The 15,987-nt window shown below is 44.5% G+C and overlaps 1 protein-coding gene across 1 annotated transcript in view; it reads left to right on the plus strand.

Annotated features, from left to right (window-relative positions):
- The first annotated feature begins 1,130 nt into the window (after positions 1 to 1,130).
- GPR37 (G protein-coupled receptor 37) overlaps positions 1,131 to 15,987 on the plus strand; it is a 32,360-nt gene continuing 17,503 nt past the window's right edge. The window contains exon 1 of the mRNA XM_073000563.2: positions 1,131 to 4,860. Within this exon, the coding sequence (XP_072856664.2) occupies positions 3,841 to 4,860 (1,020 nt within the window). The 5' untranslated portion in view covers positions 1,131 to 3,840. The remainder of the gene's footprint in view (positions 4,861 to 15,987) is intronic.

The raw sequence follows: 15,987 nt of genomic DNA on the forward strand, positions 1-15,987 counted from the left end.
GGGAGCCTAAAGGAAGAACATAATCATGAGTGCAAGCTCATTATGATCATTACCTCCTTTCATACCAGCTGAGCACAAAGAAATCAGAAGCAGTACACATAAGGCTGTACATATTTCAGTTTCTCTTTTTCTCTTGCATGCCTTTCTAAAAATGCAAATAGAGGTTAATTTCTTTTCTGTATGTGCACACATGTATGTTTTTTTATCAACAGGACACTGTTTAAAAAAAGAAGTTGCTTGATACAAAAATAAATATATCGTTGCATGAACTTTGGGAGAGCAAGATCTTATCAGATATTTAGCAGACACCAAGGCAATCATATATTTGAAAGTTATTTCCAAGTAAGCATGTAGCGTGTTACTGTAATGGTATAATATCATGGGAGTTTTGACCCAATGCAATCACTTTTCATCACCAATCTCTTGCTATCTAGGAACAAAGCTAAGGCTCACTGCTATAAACTAGCCATAGGCTTGTTGCATAGGCAGGAAAAACATGGTCACCATGACAAGAACTGGAAATGGCACTTCTGGGTCATATGGCACCAGAAGTGAAAGCTTTGCACTATGGATCACGCAGCGCTAGCGTCACATTTGGCACTTTGTAGATCAAGAAACTGGACTGACAGAGAGAGCTCTGGGGCATGTACTTAATGAATGGTAGGTAGATGTGAGAGATGCAACATGAACCTGCCTAATAAAAGAGAAAATGGTTTTAAAACTATTTATGAAGTCAGTTATTCTGCTTCACAGTACAGTATTTGGGAAAAAAGGGGGAAGGATTGGAATAAGGGTAGGGTTTCAACTCCACCAGGAATCATAGTGTCCATATGAGGAACTTAAGTCCCATGCAGTTCCAAAGAAACTTGAGTGCATAATCATAGTCTTTCACATCTTAGGCAAAACATTATATTCTATCAGTAGGATGTACAACTGAACAGTGAGTTGGCTACCTGACTAGAGAGCCAGAGGTTGGGAGCCGCCAGGTGAATGGCTGGACTGTGATGACCAGGAATGTGATTGGCAGGGACACTGTGAGACCCCCACTGCCAACATTATTGCCAGCGATGCTCACCACAGCTACCACCATTTGGCTGCCTGCCAGATGAGCAAGCCCTGTGGAAGTAACCCACTTCTAAGTACTCTGCCTAGAAAACCCTGGCAAGAATTATCATAAGTTAGAACCAAATTCATTATTATTAAATACCCCACACTTCAGGCTACATGCTTATTTATCTTTGCTAAAATGGAAGAAATGGATGGAAGAAATGGAGTAAGGTCAACATTGTGTGGGAAAAAAATAGAGGCAAAAAAAGTATTGTGGCACCTTTAAGATCAGCAAAAGTATTTCATTGTGAGCATGGGGACTGTCACAATGAATTACACTATCAGTTACAGTAACCTCACAATGTAGGTATACTGTACCTTTATTACTGGAGAAGAAACGAATTAACTGCACAGACCTAGTTACTTTAGACTAGTTACTTCTGACCTCTGATAATGATGATGATAATAGCATCAAGTTGATCCCTACTTGCAGCCACCCTCCCAGTGTTTTCTAGATATAAAGCATTTAGAAGTGTTTTATCAGTTTGCCCTTCTGGTGGTGCCCTGGTACTGTGTAGGCAGCCCAAAGCGACAGGACACTTCACGCCATTAACCACACAAACACTCTGGATGATCTTGGTTGGTTCCTCTTCCCTGAAACTCAGTGGAGATTCGAACTCCTGACCCTTTGACCCAACCAAATCCACCAGCCTTAAACACACCCTTATCCCTAACCACTGTCCTGCCCTCACATTTTGAAAGGTAAGCAGACTTGAGAAGGCATGAACAAGGAAACCAAAATTTTATTCCTGTTAATGAGATTTATTTTTATTTTTATTTTTTTTGCAAACGCCCTAAGAAGATTTTTTTTAAGGGCAGCAAGAAAAAAGAAGGAAGGGAGACAGGTGGGAAGTGAAAGTGTAGCCTAAATAACCCTCTACTGAAATGGTATCCTTCCACTTCTCGAGAGCATCCAGGGATGCTCATCCCAGCCTCAATCAAGGCCAGGGTGGGTGTGGCGGATGATTACCTAGCGTTCTTAATCCGCTGGTCTGAATCAGAGCATGCCCGGCGGGGGACCGCGTTCATTAATACACTTCGTGCAATACTCACGAGAGAAAGCCAGGCAGGTCCCGAGGTCCCGCCCTGCCGTCTCTCACCTCAAATAACGCCTCCACCCCCCTCCCGTTAATGCAAGCAGAAGAAGCCGCCTCCTCCGCCGCCTTTTCTCTTTCTCTCTCGACGCTAAAAAGAGCGCCCAGTTTTTCACCCACCGAGAAAAGGGTCGGGAAGACTCAGCGGGGCGCCTGCTTTCCATTCCCCCCCTCCCCCAACGCCGCCGCCGCCGCCGCCGCTTCAGATCTGGGGCAAGAACAGGTTCAGAGGCGAAGCAGCGCGCTCGCAGCCGAGAGCCCCCTGGAGAGCAGCGCCTGCGCACTACAGACCTCCCGGTATTTCTCCTCTCGCCCCCCCTCCTCACTCAGCCCGCGCCTCATTTCCCTGCTTACTCGAAGCCGCCACAAAGCGCGAGGGGATGTTGCATGAGGGGCTTAGTGGAGCGTAAGCCGCCAGGGGAAGCCCTGCGCCGGCGTCTGGGCCCCAGGGAGGACGGAGACGGAGAGAGAAAGGGAAGGGGAGAGCACCGCGCGGAGCAGCGCCTTCCTTGCTAGCTTCCCGGAGTCCCCCCGCGAACGACCGCGGCCACCGCCACCGCTCCGGGTCGCTCTGCGTCCTGTCTTCCTCCCGCCTCAGGTCCCCTCGCCTTGCAGCGCCTCGCCGCCCGCCCGCCTCCTTGCGCGGGGGTTGCCCCTGGTGGCGCCCACCTGGCTGCCCAGGGCAGGAGGGAGCAAGCAACACGTTGCCGGTGGCGGCCGACGGGCGCGTTTGGACGGCGCGGCCGCTCCCTCCGCCCGCCTTCCCTGCCTCGAAGTTGGAACGGCTCCGGGGAAACAACTTTGATCGCTAAACTGAGCCGCCGGTTTGGGAAAGGAAAAGGAACGCTCCTGATCGAGTTCTTCATTTCTTCGTGGGTTTCTTCGTTCCCTCGCTCGCGTTGGTGTCGGCTTGACCCACGAGGGGGTCTCGACCTGGTTGTGTCATGGGCTGCCGACCCGTCGGGCGCCTGTATGCCCGCAGCGCGCCGCTTTCCGGCCGAGCGCTCAAGGGCTGAGCGCCCGGTAGCCTTGGGTGAAGTCGGGGGATCCCTGGAGCGCCCCTGCCCTGGCTTTTACCACAGGGCCGTTGCCCGCAAGCGGGCGCCGGTGGGCTGACCGCGACCCACCTCCGGAGGATGCGAAGCCGGCAAGCCCAAGGCAGTTGTCTCTTGCAAAGGCGGGTCGCTGGCCGGGAGAGGCGCCTGAAGGTTGCGTGGCGTTGCGTTGGGTTGGAGCAGCCGATGCGTTCCCCACTTGCTACATTCATTCCTCGGAGCGGGGGGTGATGCAACTTTCCAAGGTCTGTTCCAAGAGGGTGAAGCAGGAGAGCAAAGCGAAATCCCACGCTCGGACAAAGGGATTCCTTTATTTTCTTTTTTAATTCTTTTTCTCTGGAAGGATTGTTTTCTGGCTTCCTCTCCAGATCGCGGATGCGGTGGCTGAAGGCAGGAGTCGAACTTAAAACCACTCGAGGAAATAGACGGTTTTATTTATTAATAACCACACGCCGGATCACCTCTCACCTTTCTTCAACTTGGAGGCGTTCAGTTCGGTGGTGGCATGTGTATGTCAGCTCCCATCAGCTTGGGTAGCTCATAAACAAGCTTCTGCAGTGGGCATCCCAGGTATTTTCCTAGACATGCATCTTGTCTGGGTTCCCTTTGGTTTGGCTTGGCTCCTGGCCACTCTGCCTGCCCTTGCCCAGCCAACATTGCCCCAGGCTCTGATGGAAGAAGGCAGCCTTGAAGCTGGCGGAAAGGGCAAGGAGTGTGGATCAGGGTGCCAAGGGGCTCCTCCATGGCTTCAGCAAGTGGCAAGCAGACAAGAAGTTGCCTGGCGTATGGATCGTTTGGGAAGCGACGCTCAGACTTTCTCACCAAGAGGGCACTTAATCAGATCCAAGGCTACGACCAGAGCTTTTGGAGACTGGGCTGTACTGGAGGATTACGGCAGGGACTGGACTGGTGTTTCTGTTGCCCATGATGGAGAAGCAGTGCCCCAGTCTGCTGGGCTTTTGGAAGGAGATGGTGAGAGCGTTTTAAATGATCACCCTTCTGTAGCCTTGAAGGCTGGGAGATATTCTGATCTCAGAGTGGAAGGACAGGAAAGAGGGAACAGGTGGGGCAGAGCAGGGCATACAAGAAACAAGCGGGGTGCTGGTGAACCCCAGGATGCAGGAAAATCCAGAAAAGCCAAGGTTTTCAAGAGCAGCCGCCTTGTAAGAAACTTCAATAACTCAGCAGACAGCCAAAGAATTCCTGTTCATGTGGTAGAGAAGGATTTGCCCCAGGCAATGCCCTTGAATGGCTCCACGGTTCATGTGGGAGAGAGGGAAGCTGGTGCCCTGAGAAATGGGACGTTCCGGCCAGCCCGCGTCAAGAACCCTTTTTACCCATTAACTGAGGAATCATATGGTGCCTATGCAGTCATGTGCCTATCCATAGTGATTTTTGGTATTGGGATAATGGGCAACATGGCAGTGATGTGTATCGTGTGCCATAACTACTATATGAGAAGCATCTCCAACTCCCTGCTGGCCAATCTAGCCTTTTGGGATTTCCTCATCATTTTTTTCTGCTTGCCTCTGGTGATCTTTCAAGAACTAACCAAGAAGTGGCTGCTAGATGATTTTTCCTGCAAAATTGTACCATATATTGAGGTAAGTGCTATAAATGCAACACAACCTCTATTTCCACAATGACTTTCACATATGGGGATCATGGTTCCATGGCTTTCTTTATTAGAAGTTTGGCATATCTGCTAACTATTCATTAAAAACTTTTATTGTCCCTTTTCTTGTGCTGCAGGGAAGTTCAGAATATTCTCTTCACTACCATTTAATGTTTCATTTTTACTTTTTTCATCTCTTTTTTGGTAGTGATGGAGTTTTATCGTATAGGCTTGGAGCTGTGAACTATTTCAGACCCTACTTTTTTTATTTGGGTGGGGTTTAATGAAAGACAATTCTCTCTTGCAGTTCTGACTACTTCTGTTGAAAGGACTGACATCTTAAGCTGTTTTTTTTCTCACTGACTTCAAGAAGATGACTGTTTTGGTTATAAATTCATGATGTGAATACAAGTCAGTTGATCAAGTAGACTTGATTTTGGCTTTGATCCATAGATTTTTGGGAACATGGGTTTCTCTTCTCTATGCTCAAACACATCATCGTCCGTTCAGCAAGACGATCAGTGAATGCACCACTGTATTAGAGTGCATGATTAACCACTTCTGGTTTGGGGCAGTAGAGTTTGGATTAAAATCTTTGTTCCTGACCTTTTCATTTTGATTGAAGAGCAGATTGGAAATGATCTAAATAAATCCTGCTTAGAAGTAAAGTTACATTGAAAAAGTGACATTTTTTTCTCGCTTTCAAGTTACATTTTTTTAAGGAATAGTATTCATTGGGCTTAAATCTAAGTATTCTCATCTAATTGGTGGACCAGGCTGCCATAACAAATCATGTTTAAAAGAATGGAAATATTTTTTCTGTACATATATTTATTGTGACTGTGTCTGTGTGTGTGTTCTAGTTACATGTTCCACTTTTACCGGAATCACTTAAAAAAGGAGAAAATATTCACTTTCTCCTACTATGGTTAAATATAATTAAGTGAGGGATGTACATAGTCAGAAAACAGTAAAAGTGACAGATGCATCATTGAAGTAGTTGGTTCCAATATGTTTTTTCTTTAAATGCCTGAAGTTCCATTTAAATTCTGGCTTTTTGGCATGCACACAGATTTTCTGCTAGCCAGTCTTCCAGCCAGCTGGCCAGCATCCTGCCATCATTCAGACTGTCTGCTTTATTTATTTACTGGAGGAAAAGAAACTATTAAAGCTGATTGGTGGTGTGGAGTAATTTTGGCAGTTAGTATAACTGAGTGTGTGACAATATGCTTGACAATGTTCATTTAAATAAAAGCAGAGGGGTGAGTGAAGTGGAAGGAGTTTTTTTTTTTTACTACCCCTAAGGAAGGATGCTCTGTTCTGTTTGTGAGGTAGGAAACAATTCATAAATTTGCATTTACAATTACATTTACTTCAGAGTGATTGTGACATGAAGATGAGGAGTAAGTGTGAACTTCTCTTCTTTCATCCTAGTTCTCTTTAAGTAGGAGGGACACTGACTTGAAAATATGTTGCCGAGCATATAAATAAATCACTTTGATTTGTATCATTTAAATACTCTCCTTTGGGTGTGATGTGTAACTAGAATGTACCATGAAGAGCAGTTGTGTACGATAAACATATCATTTTTCATCACAGAACCAGAAGCAGTTATATATGTAGAGATTGTGACAAACCCAGACCTACTGGGATCTGCCACACAGTTACACTAAGCTGCCACCAACCATTCCCTATAAGAAGTCACACAGACCAGGGATGGATTTTTAAACAATAAAAAGAATAAGGTTTATTTAATTACACACAGGGAAAAATAAACAATCAGGTGAATAGGATAAAGTAACGTGGCTTATTCTCACACATACAAGCATACAGTTTGGTTCACCCAGAACCCTTAACTTGAAGCACAGACCCTGAACCTATCAGTTCTGGCTAACCAACAGACACCTGAACCTATCAGGTTGGTACTCTGACACACAGTAGTACCCTGTCTGACACACTGACTCCCACAACAGCTTCTTCTTCCCAGCTGCTGCTTCGTCACCTCCCAGTGTCTCTCAGTGTCTCTCCTCTTCACCACACAGGCATCACATATTTATACAGTACAGCCCCTCCTCCTGATGTCCCGCCTTCCACTCCCCATAGGATGGAACTTTCCCTCCAAACCCATGACAGACAGGTAACATCAGTGCTGTATGTAACACCTCCCCTCTTTATAAGTTGTTTTGTAGGGGGAAAGCTAACGTGCTTTTCACCAAAAAACAACCTGAATAAAACACACAACAACAGTTATACATACCATATTATACTTACTCATACTTACATTCTAAGTTAACCATAGCAATTATGCATTTAAACATTTACCATATACATTACATCAATTTACCTTTATTCATACAAACCAAATTCAAAACCAGGTACATTTAACTTTTTGTCATCATTATATACATATAGTCCATGTTCTTTCGCCGTCTTCAATCTTCAGGTCTTCTTGATAAGGCGTCAGCAACACAGTTCACTGACCCTCTGACCACCTTCACTTCAAAGTCATAGTCCTGTAGGTTTAAAGCCCACCTCATAAGTTTGCTATTGTGGGTTTTCATCGTCTTTAACCATTGCAATGGTGAATGGTCAGTACACAGAACAAAATGTCTTCCCCAGATGTAAGGCTTGGCCTTCTGGATCGCGTAGACTATGGCCAAACACTCCTTCTCCACGGTTGCCAAATGTCTCTCACCTTTTTGAAGTTTCCTACTCAGGTAGGACACTGGATGTTGGTCACCATTCTCATCCTCCTGGCACAGAACTGCTCCTACGCCGCTGTTAGACGCATCTGTGTAGATGATGAACTCCCGGTCGAAGTCTGGAGCCCGCAGGACTGGATAGTTGATTAACGCCTCCTTCAACCTCTGGAACGCCGCCTCACAGTCGCTGGTCCACGGGATGCGGTCATCAGCCTTCTTCCTCGTCAGATCGGTCAGCGGAGCCGCAATCTCGCTAAACCTCGGGATGAACTTTCTGTAGTAGCCCACCAACCCAAGAAATGATTTGACTTTTTTCTTGGTGTTGGGTCTAGGCCAATCACGAACAGCTTCTATTTTGGCCTCCAGGGGTTTTATCACTCCTCCCCCTACCATGTGACCCAAGTATTTTATTTCTGGGCTACCCAGCTGACACTTGCTGGCCTTTACTGTTAGCCCTGCTGCACTTAACCTTTGCAGCACTAACTCCAGGTGTATCAGGTGATCTTCCCAGGTATTACTGAAGATCCCTATGTCGTCAATGTAGGCCACTGTAAAGTCACTGAGCCCTGCCAAGGTCTGGTCCATCAGCCTTTGGAATGTGGCTGGTGCATTTCTGAGACCAAAGCTCAGGACTCGAAACTCATAGAGACCAAAAGGGCTGCAAAAGGCAGTCTTTTCTTGATCCCTGGGATCAATTCTTAATTGCCAATATCCCTTTACCAGGTCCAATGATGAGATGAACCGACAACCCCCTATGGTTTCAATCAGGTTGTCTAGCCTGGGCATTGGGTAGGCATCAGGAGTGGTTACACGGTTTAATTTCCTGTAATCAACACAAAACCTAATGCTCCCATCAGGCTTGTCCACAAGGACTATCGGAGAGGACCAAGGACTAGAAGAGGGGACGATTATGTTCTCCCTCAGCATTTCGTCCAGCTCCTTCCGCACCTTGTCCCTATAGGGTCCCGTTACTCGGTATGGGGATACTGCCTGCGGGGGTGCATCTCCTGTGTGGATCCGATGCATCACTCCCTTCACTATCCCCGGCTTGTTGGAAAACACCTGTTGATATTTACTAAGCAGCATTTTGAGTTCTTGCTGCTGGTCTTGGGTGAGTGCAGGACTGATCTTTACCTCCTCTGGGTTGTATTTTACTTCCCCTCTACCCTCCCAGAAGGGTAATTCAGCTTCCTCACTCTCAGCTGCTTTCATCGCAAATAAAACCCTCTGTTCCCCTCTGTAGTAGGGTTTTAGGGCATTCACATGAACCACCCTCCTTGCTTGGTTCTCCTCCTGCTCTATTAGGTAGTTCAGGTCTGACATCTTGGAAATGACCCTATATGGTCCTGCCCATTTGAGCTGCAGTTTATTCTCTCTGCAGGGCCTAAGCCAAAGCACTTCCTCCCCTGGGTCAAAGTGCCTCTCTCTAGCTTTGTGGTCATACCATGTTTTCTGTCTGACCTTCTGAGCTTGCAGGTTTTCTGCTGCCAGCTCTAGATTTCTCCTTAGGTCATTCATCAAGGCGTCTATGTATGTCACAACGTCTTGTGGGTCATCCTGGGTGATCTGCTCCCAAATTTGTTTGATCAAATCAAGGGGCCCTTTCATCCCTAAGTGTGCAGCAACCATGTCAGAGTGACCCCTTTGTAAGATCATGGGGCGATACTTTTCAGGTACCACCAGCTGACTTCTGATCCCATCTCCCCCTTTTGAGATATTCCTCAGGGTTTCTCTATATAAAATCCCCTTTTTCTCCAGAAATCTCACTGGGGTTTCAGGTGTTAGCTGGGCGTCAGTCACCTGTTCAAAACACTTTTGGAGAGTGGCGTCTGCCTTTTGCTCCTGTCCAAATCTGCTGTCTGTGGTTAAGGTTTCCACCACAGCTTCTGAACTTCCCTCTGCTTCCGTCTCTGGCTCATCATTACCCCCCTGAACTGTCCCCGTGGTGGCTTGTGAGCGTGTAATCACTAGCACCCGTTTCACATGTTCAGCCAGGTCATTTCCCACGAGCACGGCTGCTGGCAGAGTCGATGAAATCGCTAGCCGCCAATCTCCCCTCCAGCCTTGAAAGTTGACAGGTACCTCTGCTACTGGCAGAGAGATTACCTGCCCCTCAATCCCTGCCACCTTCATGCTCTCATTTGGGATTATATACTCCCTAGGAATGATATCTGGATGGCACAGGGTTACCTGGGAACAAGTGTCCCGCAGCCCCCTATACTGACGGTCAAGTATTCCTACGTCCACCCCTGCTGTCTCAAACAACTGAGAATCTGTTTTTATCAGCAAGCAGCGCTTTACCTCCACCAGAGGACCATTTTCCTCAGCCTGATCAACAGAGGTAGCTGTTCCAGACTGAGTAGCCATGGCAACAGGCTCCCTCAGTGACACTGAGCCTTGCTCTTTCTGGACACAGAACACAGCTTTTGGCTTGGTCCCACTAGCATTCTGAGGCACCATTCCTTTTAGCTGCTTTAATTTCTCACACTCTGAGATTAGATGACCCTTTCCCTGACAGAAATAACATTTTCTGGTGTATTTTGATTCTCTCTCATCTTGTTTTGGTTTTCCCTCCAAAATCTGAGGTCTTTGTTTCATGTCTGAGGGCTTCCCTTCACCATGGGCCCCTCCCCCTTGCTGGCTTTTCCCTGGTCCCTGAGAGTACTTGCTGTAGGTTTCTTTGGGTTTACCTACAGATTTCCCCTCACCCAAGGGCTTTCTTATTTGGGAAATAAAATCTGCGATCTCTGCGGCTGCTGCCACAGATTTCGGTTTCCTTTCCCTCACCTGGAATTTCAATTCCCCATGCAGGACTGAATAGAACTGTTCCAGCGCTATCAAATCTTTAAGCTGCTCATAGGTCTCTGTCCCTTCCTGCGATAGCCATTTCTCAAGCAGCCTCACCAATTGGGCCCCCACTTGGGTAAAAGTCTGCTCTGGCTTCTTGGTGAGGGACCTGAATCTTTGTCTCAGCTGCTCTGCATTTATCCCATGTCTGGCAAACACCAGTTTTTTAAACTCTGCAAAATCTTTCATCAGTTCCTCAGGCATCTCGGCATAAACCTCAGCCAGGCTACCACTGATTAAGGATCGCATGATGGTCATCTTCTCAGTTTCCCTCACTGAGAAGTCCACAAACGCTCTTTCCACTAAGGAAAAGAACACCTCGGGACAATCTCCCTTGTGGTACACAGGGAATTTCTTCAGGTCAGCTTTAGATAATTGGCCTCCCTCAGAATCCCTATTGTTATTATTGTTCTGGTTCATCAGTTCCAGTTTTCTTAATTCAAACGCCATTTTCTCTCTCTCCAATGCCAATTCAAATTGTCTCTGTTTCTCTCTTTCCCTTTCCTCCATTTTTTCTCTCTCTAACCTTTCCTCCACTTCAAATTGCCTCATCCTCAGTTCATGCTGTTGGGCTAGGAGCATTTTTCTGAGTTCTGGGTTCTGCTCTCCTGTGCTGTCACCCTGCACTGAGCCAAATTCATCCTCAGAACCTTGGTCAATCTGGGGGTCTTTCACTTCACTCATGTCTGCTACTTGGCTTCGAGTCAAGGGCATAACCCCCCCTCAGAACAGGCTGCTTTAAAAAGTCAAGCCTCAAAATAAAACGACCACTTTTTTCCTTCTTGCCTCAGAACCAGCTCTCCCTAGAGATTGCTGCTGTTCTTCAGCACTAAACTTGCAACAGTATCGAGTCAGAGCCTACCCCCCTCTGCTGGGCCTCTCAGCTGGCAAGCTAGCTCACTGTTACTACGCAGTTTTGCCTCAGCTTTTTCCCGCCAAAACTAGGCTGCCTCAGAGCACCTTAATCTAAGTCTCCCCAGTTGGCACTTTCTTCTACTAGCGCACCTCCCCGTGAGGTACACCTAGAAGATTACCTACGCGCCTCAGACTGTCCCTGACTAGACCCCCCTTGCTCTGGGCACACTTGCCAAGGCTTTGCTGGACCACTGGACAACTGGACCAGTCGTATCCCACACGCTGGACACCAATCAATGTGACAAACCCAGACCTACTGGGATCTGCCACACAGTTACACTAAGCTGCCACCAACCATTCCCTATAAGAAGTCACACAGACCAGGGATGGATTTTTAAACAATAAAAAGAATAAGGTTTATTTAATTACACACAGGGAAAAATAAACAATCAGGTGAATAGGATAAAGTAACGTGGCTTATTCTCACACATACAAGCATACAGTTTGGTTCACCCAGAACCCTTAACTTGAAGCACAGACCCTGAACCTATCAGTTCTGGCTAACCAACAGACACCTGAACCTATCAGGTTGGTACTCTGACACACAGTAGTACCCTGTCTGACACACTGACTCCCACAACAGCTTCTTCTTCCCAGCTGCTGCTTCGTCACCTCCCAGTGTCTCTCAGTGTCTCTCCTCTTCACCACACAGGCATCACATATTTATACAGTACAGCCCCTCCTCCTGATGTCCCGCCTTCCACTCCCCATAGGATGGAACTTTCCCTCCAAACCCATGACAGACAGGTAACATCAGTGCTGTATGTAACAGAGATGTCATCATAAAAGCTACAAGTGTTATTTTACTCAGGGTTACAGGCAGCATTAAAGTTGATCCTCTGCAAAGATCTTTATATTTTCACTTTCAGAGGGGTAGAAAATCCCTCTAGATATTGATGGACTGCAACTCCCATATCCCTCCCGGGAGTTGTAGTCCAACAACATGCAGAAAACCTTAGGTTGCCCACATTAGGTCTCTTTAAAATATGCATTTGCAGTACTCAGCATGTAAAAACTGGTCTGCAGGATTGGATGAAGGGCTTCTCTGCTTTAGCATCCTGTTTTCAGCAGCGTCCCACCAGTTGTTACTGGGAGTTCCTGTGAAGAACATGAAGGCAATTACCGATTTTCCTGGTATCTGATATTCAATGATGGAGGAACATGGGGTTCTGTTTATTCCCTGTAGGTAATTGCTTGTGGCAGAGTCATCCTTCATGAATTTGTCTACTTCAAACCATTTGAGCTGGTGGCCATCACTGTATCTTAGGCAGTGAATGCCATAAATTATTTCTTGGTTGTGTGAACAAATATTTGGTTTACCTGTTTTAAATCTACTACCATTAAATTTCATGACCATAGGTTCTAGCGACCTGAAAGGGGATTATATGTGTATATGTGTGTTACCCTTCTAGCTGGACAGCAGTAAGTAATGCCTAAAGACTCAGGCTCAGAATTGTTCCAGCATGGAAAACAGTTTGTGTATGTACGTGTATGTATATGTGTGCGAGTACACATAATATTTATTTATTTAACTTTTTTGCCACCCATACTATCCAAAGGTCTGAGAAATGTATATAGTGTATATGCATTTGTATATATTTGTCACTATATACAAATGTATATACTGTAGTGACATATATATATATATACATGCTTGTTAATACATGTATATATATTTGTTTCTTCACCTTCTCACTATTCACAATTATGTCTAGTCTTTTGGTTTTAAAAATGTATTTATTTATTTATTGGATTTTTATCCCGCCCCTCTAGACAATGTCTTCAGATTGACTAAAAAGACTGTTTTCCATGTTCCAGTAATTTTGAGCCTGGTTTACGGCCTTTAGGCATTATTTCCTGTTGTTTAACTAGAATGTTAATAAATCTGGCATAGTTAGTGCAGTGTTGTGAGCAGCCAGTTGAAATATATTGTCCAGGGTTTCCAAGACTACCTCTCAAACATTCATTTTAGCACAGGGGTAGGAAGCCTGTGGCCATTCAGTTATTTTTGGACTCTATCTCCCATCAGCCCCAGTGAGATTAACCAATGGTGAGGCAAGATGGGATTAGTTATTCATCAACATCTGGAGGGCCCCACCCCCTCTGTCTCAAGAGAAATTCAGGTGTGTGTTTTTTTAAAAAAAATCTTGCTCCTAGAAGCTTACGTTCTAATTGTTCACCCAGACATAACCTTCATTTAGTTTAATGGGACTTAGTCCTTGTCAAAGTACATAGGAATGTAAGTGGCATTTGGAATAGAATCAGCAGCTCATTTTCTCCCTCGATGTTCTGCCTTCAGTCTGTGGCAGACTTTATTTTTGGAGCTTGCCAAACACAAGGCAGCCTGGAGTCCTAATTACATCAGAATGATCAAATGATTCCCTGCTGTTTCAATATGGAAAGAGTACACACAGGAAATTGTTCTTATTGTGCAAAAATATAAAATCTGTCCTCTGCTTAATTTGAACAAGGTAAAGCAGGTCTAATTCACCTAAGGTATCTGTTGACTTTTTTAAAAAAATAACAATATAAGGGACAAAAGGTGCTTAAAAAGGTACTTTATTTTCAGGGATAAATTTGATAAAAATGTTGATGAACTTAGCCCAAAAGTCTCCATAAGGAGAATTAACAATGTAGCTGAATTTTGGACACAAAGAACTTTTCAAGGAACAGCATTGTGTTGGTCTTGGATTCCTTGCCCTCACATAGATGTGGACCCAGACTTAATCTTGCTCAAACAGCAGATCTCTTAAGCTCAATAGTTCTTAAGTTGTTAATTTGTCCATTGATTGTTTTGGACCTGTCTAAGCTAGACTGTGTTTGGCTTCAGCTCATATGTGAAAAGAGGTATCATATGATCCACTCTCCTGAACAGTTTACCAATTTTTGCTCTTTTAAGTTTCATTGTTCTCAGTGGGAAAGTTCATGCCTCATTCATAGAACTCTTGTAGGAATGAGTTATGTTCTCAATGCACGAGGAAAATACACCAAATGTTGCCTTATCTGTAGTCGAAACGGCAGCTCTCAGTTTTCTATGATTAAAAGTATTGTGTGAGACTCAGTTTCTGTGTGATGTTTGTGGCATGTTCTGACCAGTCTCACTCTATCAGTAGTATATGGATATAATGCATATTATTAATCATGTGGGTAAGTACATAAGCATCTTGGGTGGCATTGATGGGAGGTGAATACTATTGTCAGAAATAGTGACATCACCTTATCTGTCTAGATGTTTAAAACATCTATGAGTTGGTGATATGACATGAATGCTGGCAAAGAAGTGAAACTTCTCTGATGGGATCACATTCAAATGTACATCTCAATTGACCAGAATCAGTTTCTATAATATAGGACACAGGAGAGGGTCTTCTCTGTCACTGCTCCCAGGTTCTGGAACTCTCCCCCATAGGAAGCTAGGCTGGCCCCATCTTTGCTGTCCTTCCACAAGCAGGCAAAGACTTTTCAGGCAGGCTTTGCCTTAGTGACTGGCTGTCTAAGAGGGTTTTTTTTAAAACTGATTGTTGTGCCTTGTTGCTTGTAAATGTGTTTTTAGTATTGATTCTCTATACTGGTTTTAATATAATATTTTTTAAATATTTGAATACTTACTGTTTTTAGCTTTTAAATGTTGTCTCTTTAATTATGTAAGCTGCCTTGGGTCCTTTTAAGGAGAAAGGTGGAGTAAAAATATTTTAAATAAATAAATTATAAGACAGGGAACAACTTTATTAATATTTTTAGAGACTAATAAGAAATTCTTAAATTTGCACATTTTCCTAAGTCTGAGCTGTTTCTGAAGATTTAAACCAAGCTTATCTTGATGTCATTCATACATTATTCATGGCAAATAATGAATTGCATAATAATTGCATACAATTAAATTATGAAGATTCGTTAAAGCCCTTGGGCTGGTGGCACATTTCCAGAATGAATGACTGAACCACACCTAAACTAATATGTTTACAGTATCTGGGAGTGGTCAGTCCTCTTTCATTTTTTCTGTTAAGTATCTGAACTGTAAATAAAATTGTTGGCAAAATCTCTTTCAAGACCATAAATCTAATTTTATGTTAATTTCCATGTGGTTTATATAAGGCATAAAGCATTTAAGAAAAAGATACCTATTTCTGGTCATATCACCTGAAAGCATTCCAAACTAATTAGCTATGGAAACAATTGCTGTGCTGGCATTTTTCAAAAAAAAAAGTGTAATGTTAGCATTATATACAGTATATTGTTTGAAAGCAGTAATTCAAAGTTGTGTGCAGTTTAAAGTGTGCATACTAAGTGAAATAATTGTCCTTTTTGGATTTATTTTATAACCAAATGGTTGTAGTAATCCAGGAGCATTCATAGATTATTAGTAAGTGCTTGCAATCTTCCTTTTCCTATCTGCAACCTCAATATGCTTTCATACTGATGTCACCAGACTTGAAACAATGCAATGTGAATTACAACATTAGGCAAGTAAAATTTCTTGTGACAAGTTTTTACTAGAAAGCTGTTATGTCTATTGAGAGCAGGTCTGTGATGACACAGAGAGTAGTTGCTGGAACAGGCTCTTTATTGGAGCAATGGAGCTTTTAAAGGGCCAACAGCGCCAAGAACCTAATAACTCAGGGTTCCCGGGAGTTAGCTTCACTCCCACAGTC

The sequence above is a fragment of the Pogona vitticeps genome, chromosome 5, assembly GCF_051106095.1.
Source record: "Pogona vitticeps strain Pit_001003342236 chromosome 5, PviZW2.1, whole genome shotgun sequence".
Taxonomy (NCBI): Eukaryota; Metazoa; Chordata; class Lepidosauria; order Squamata; family Agamidae; genus Pogona; species Pogona vitticeps.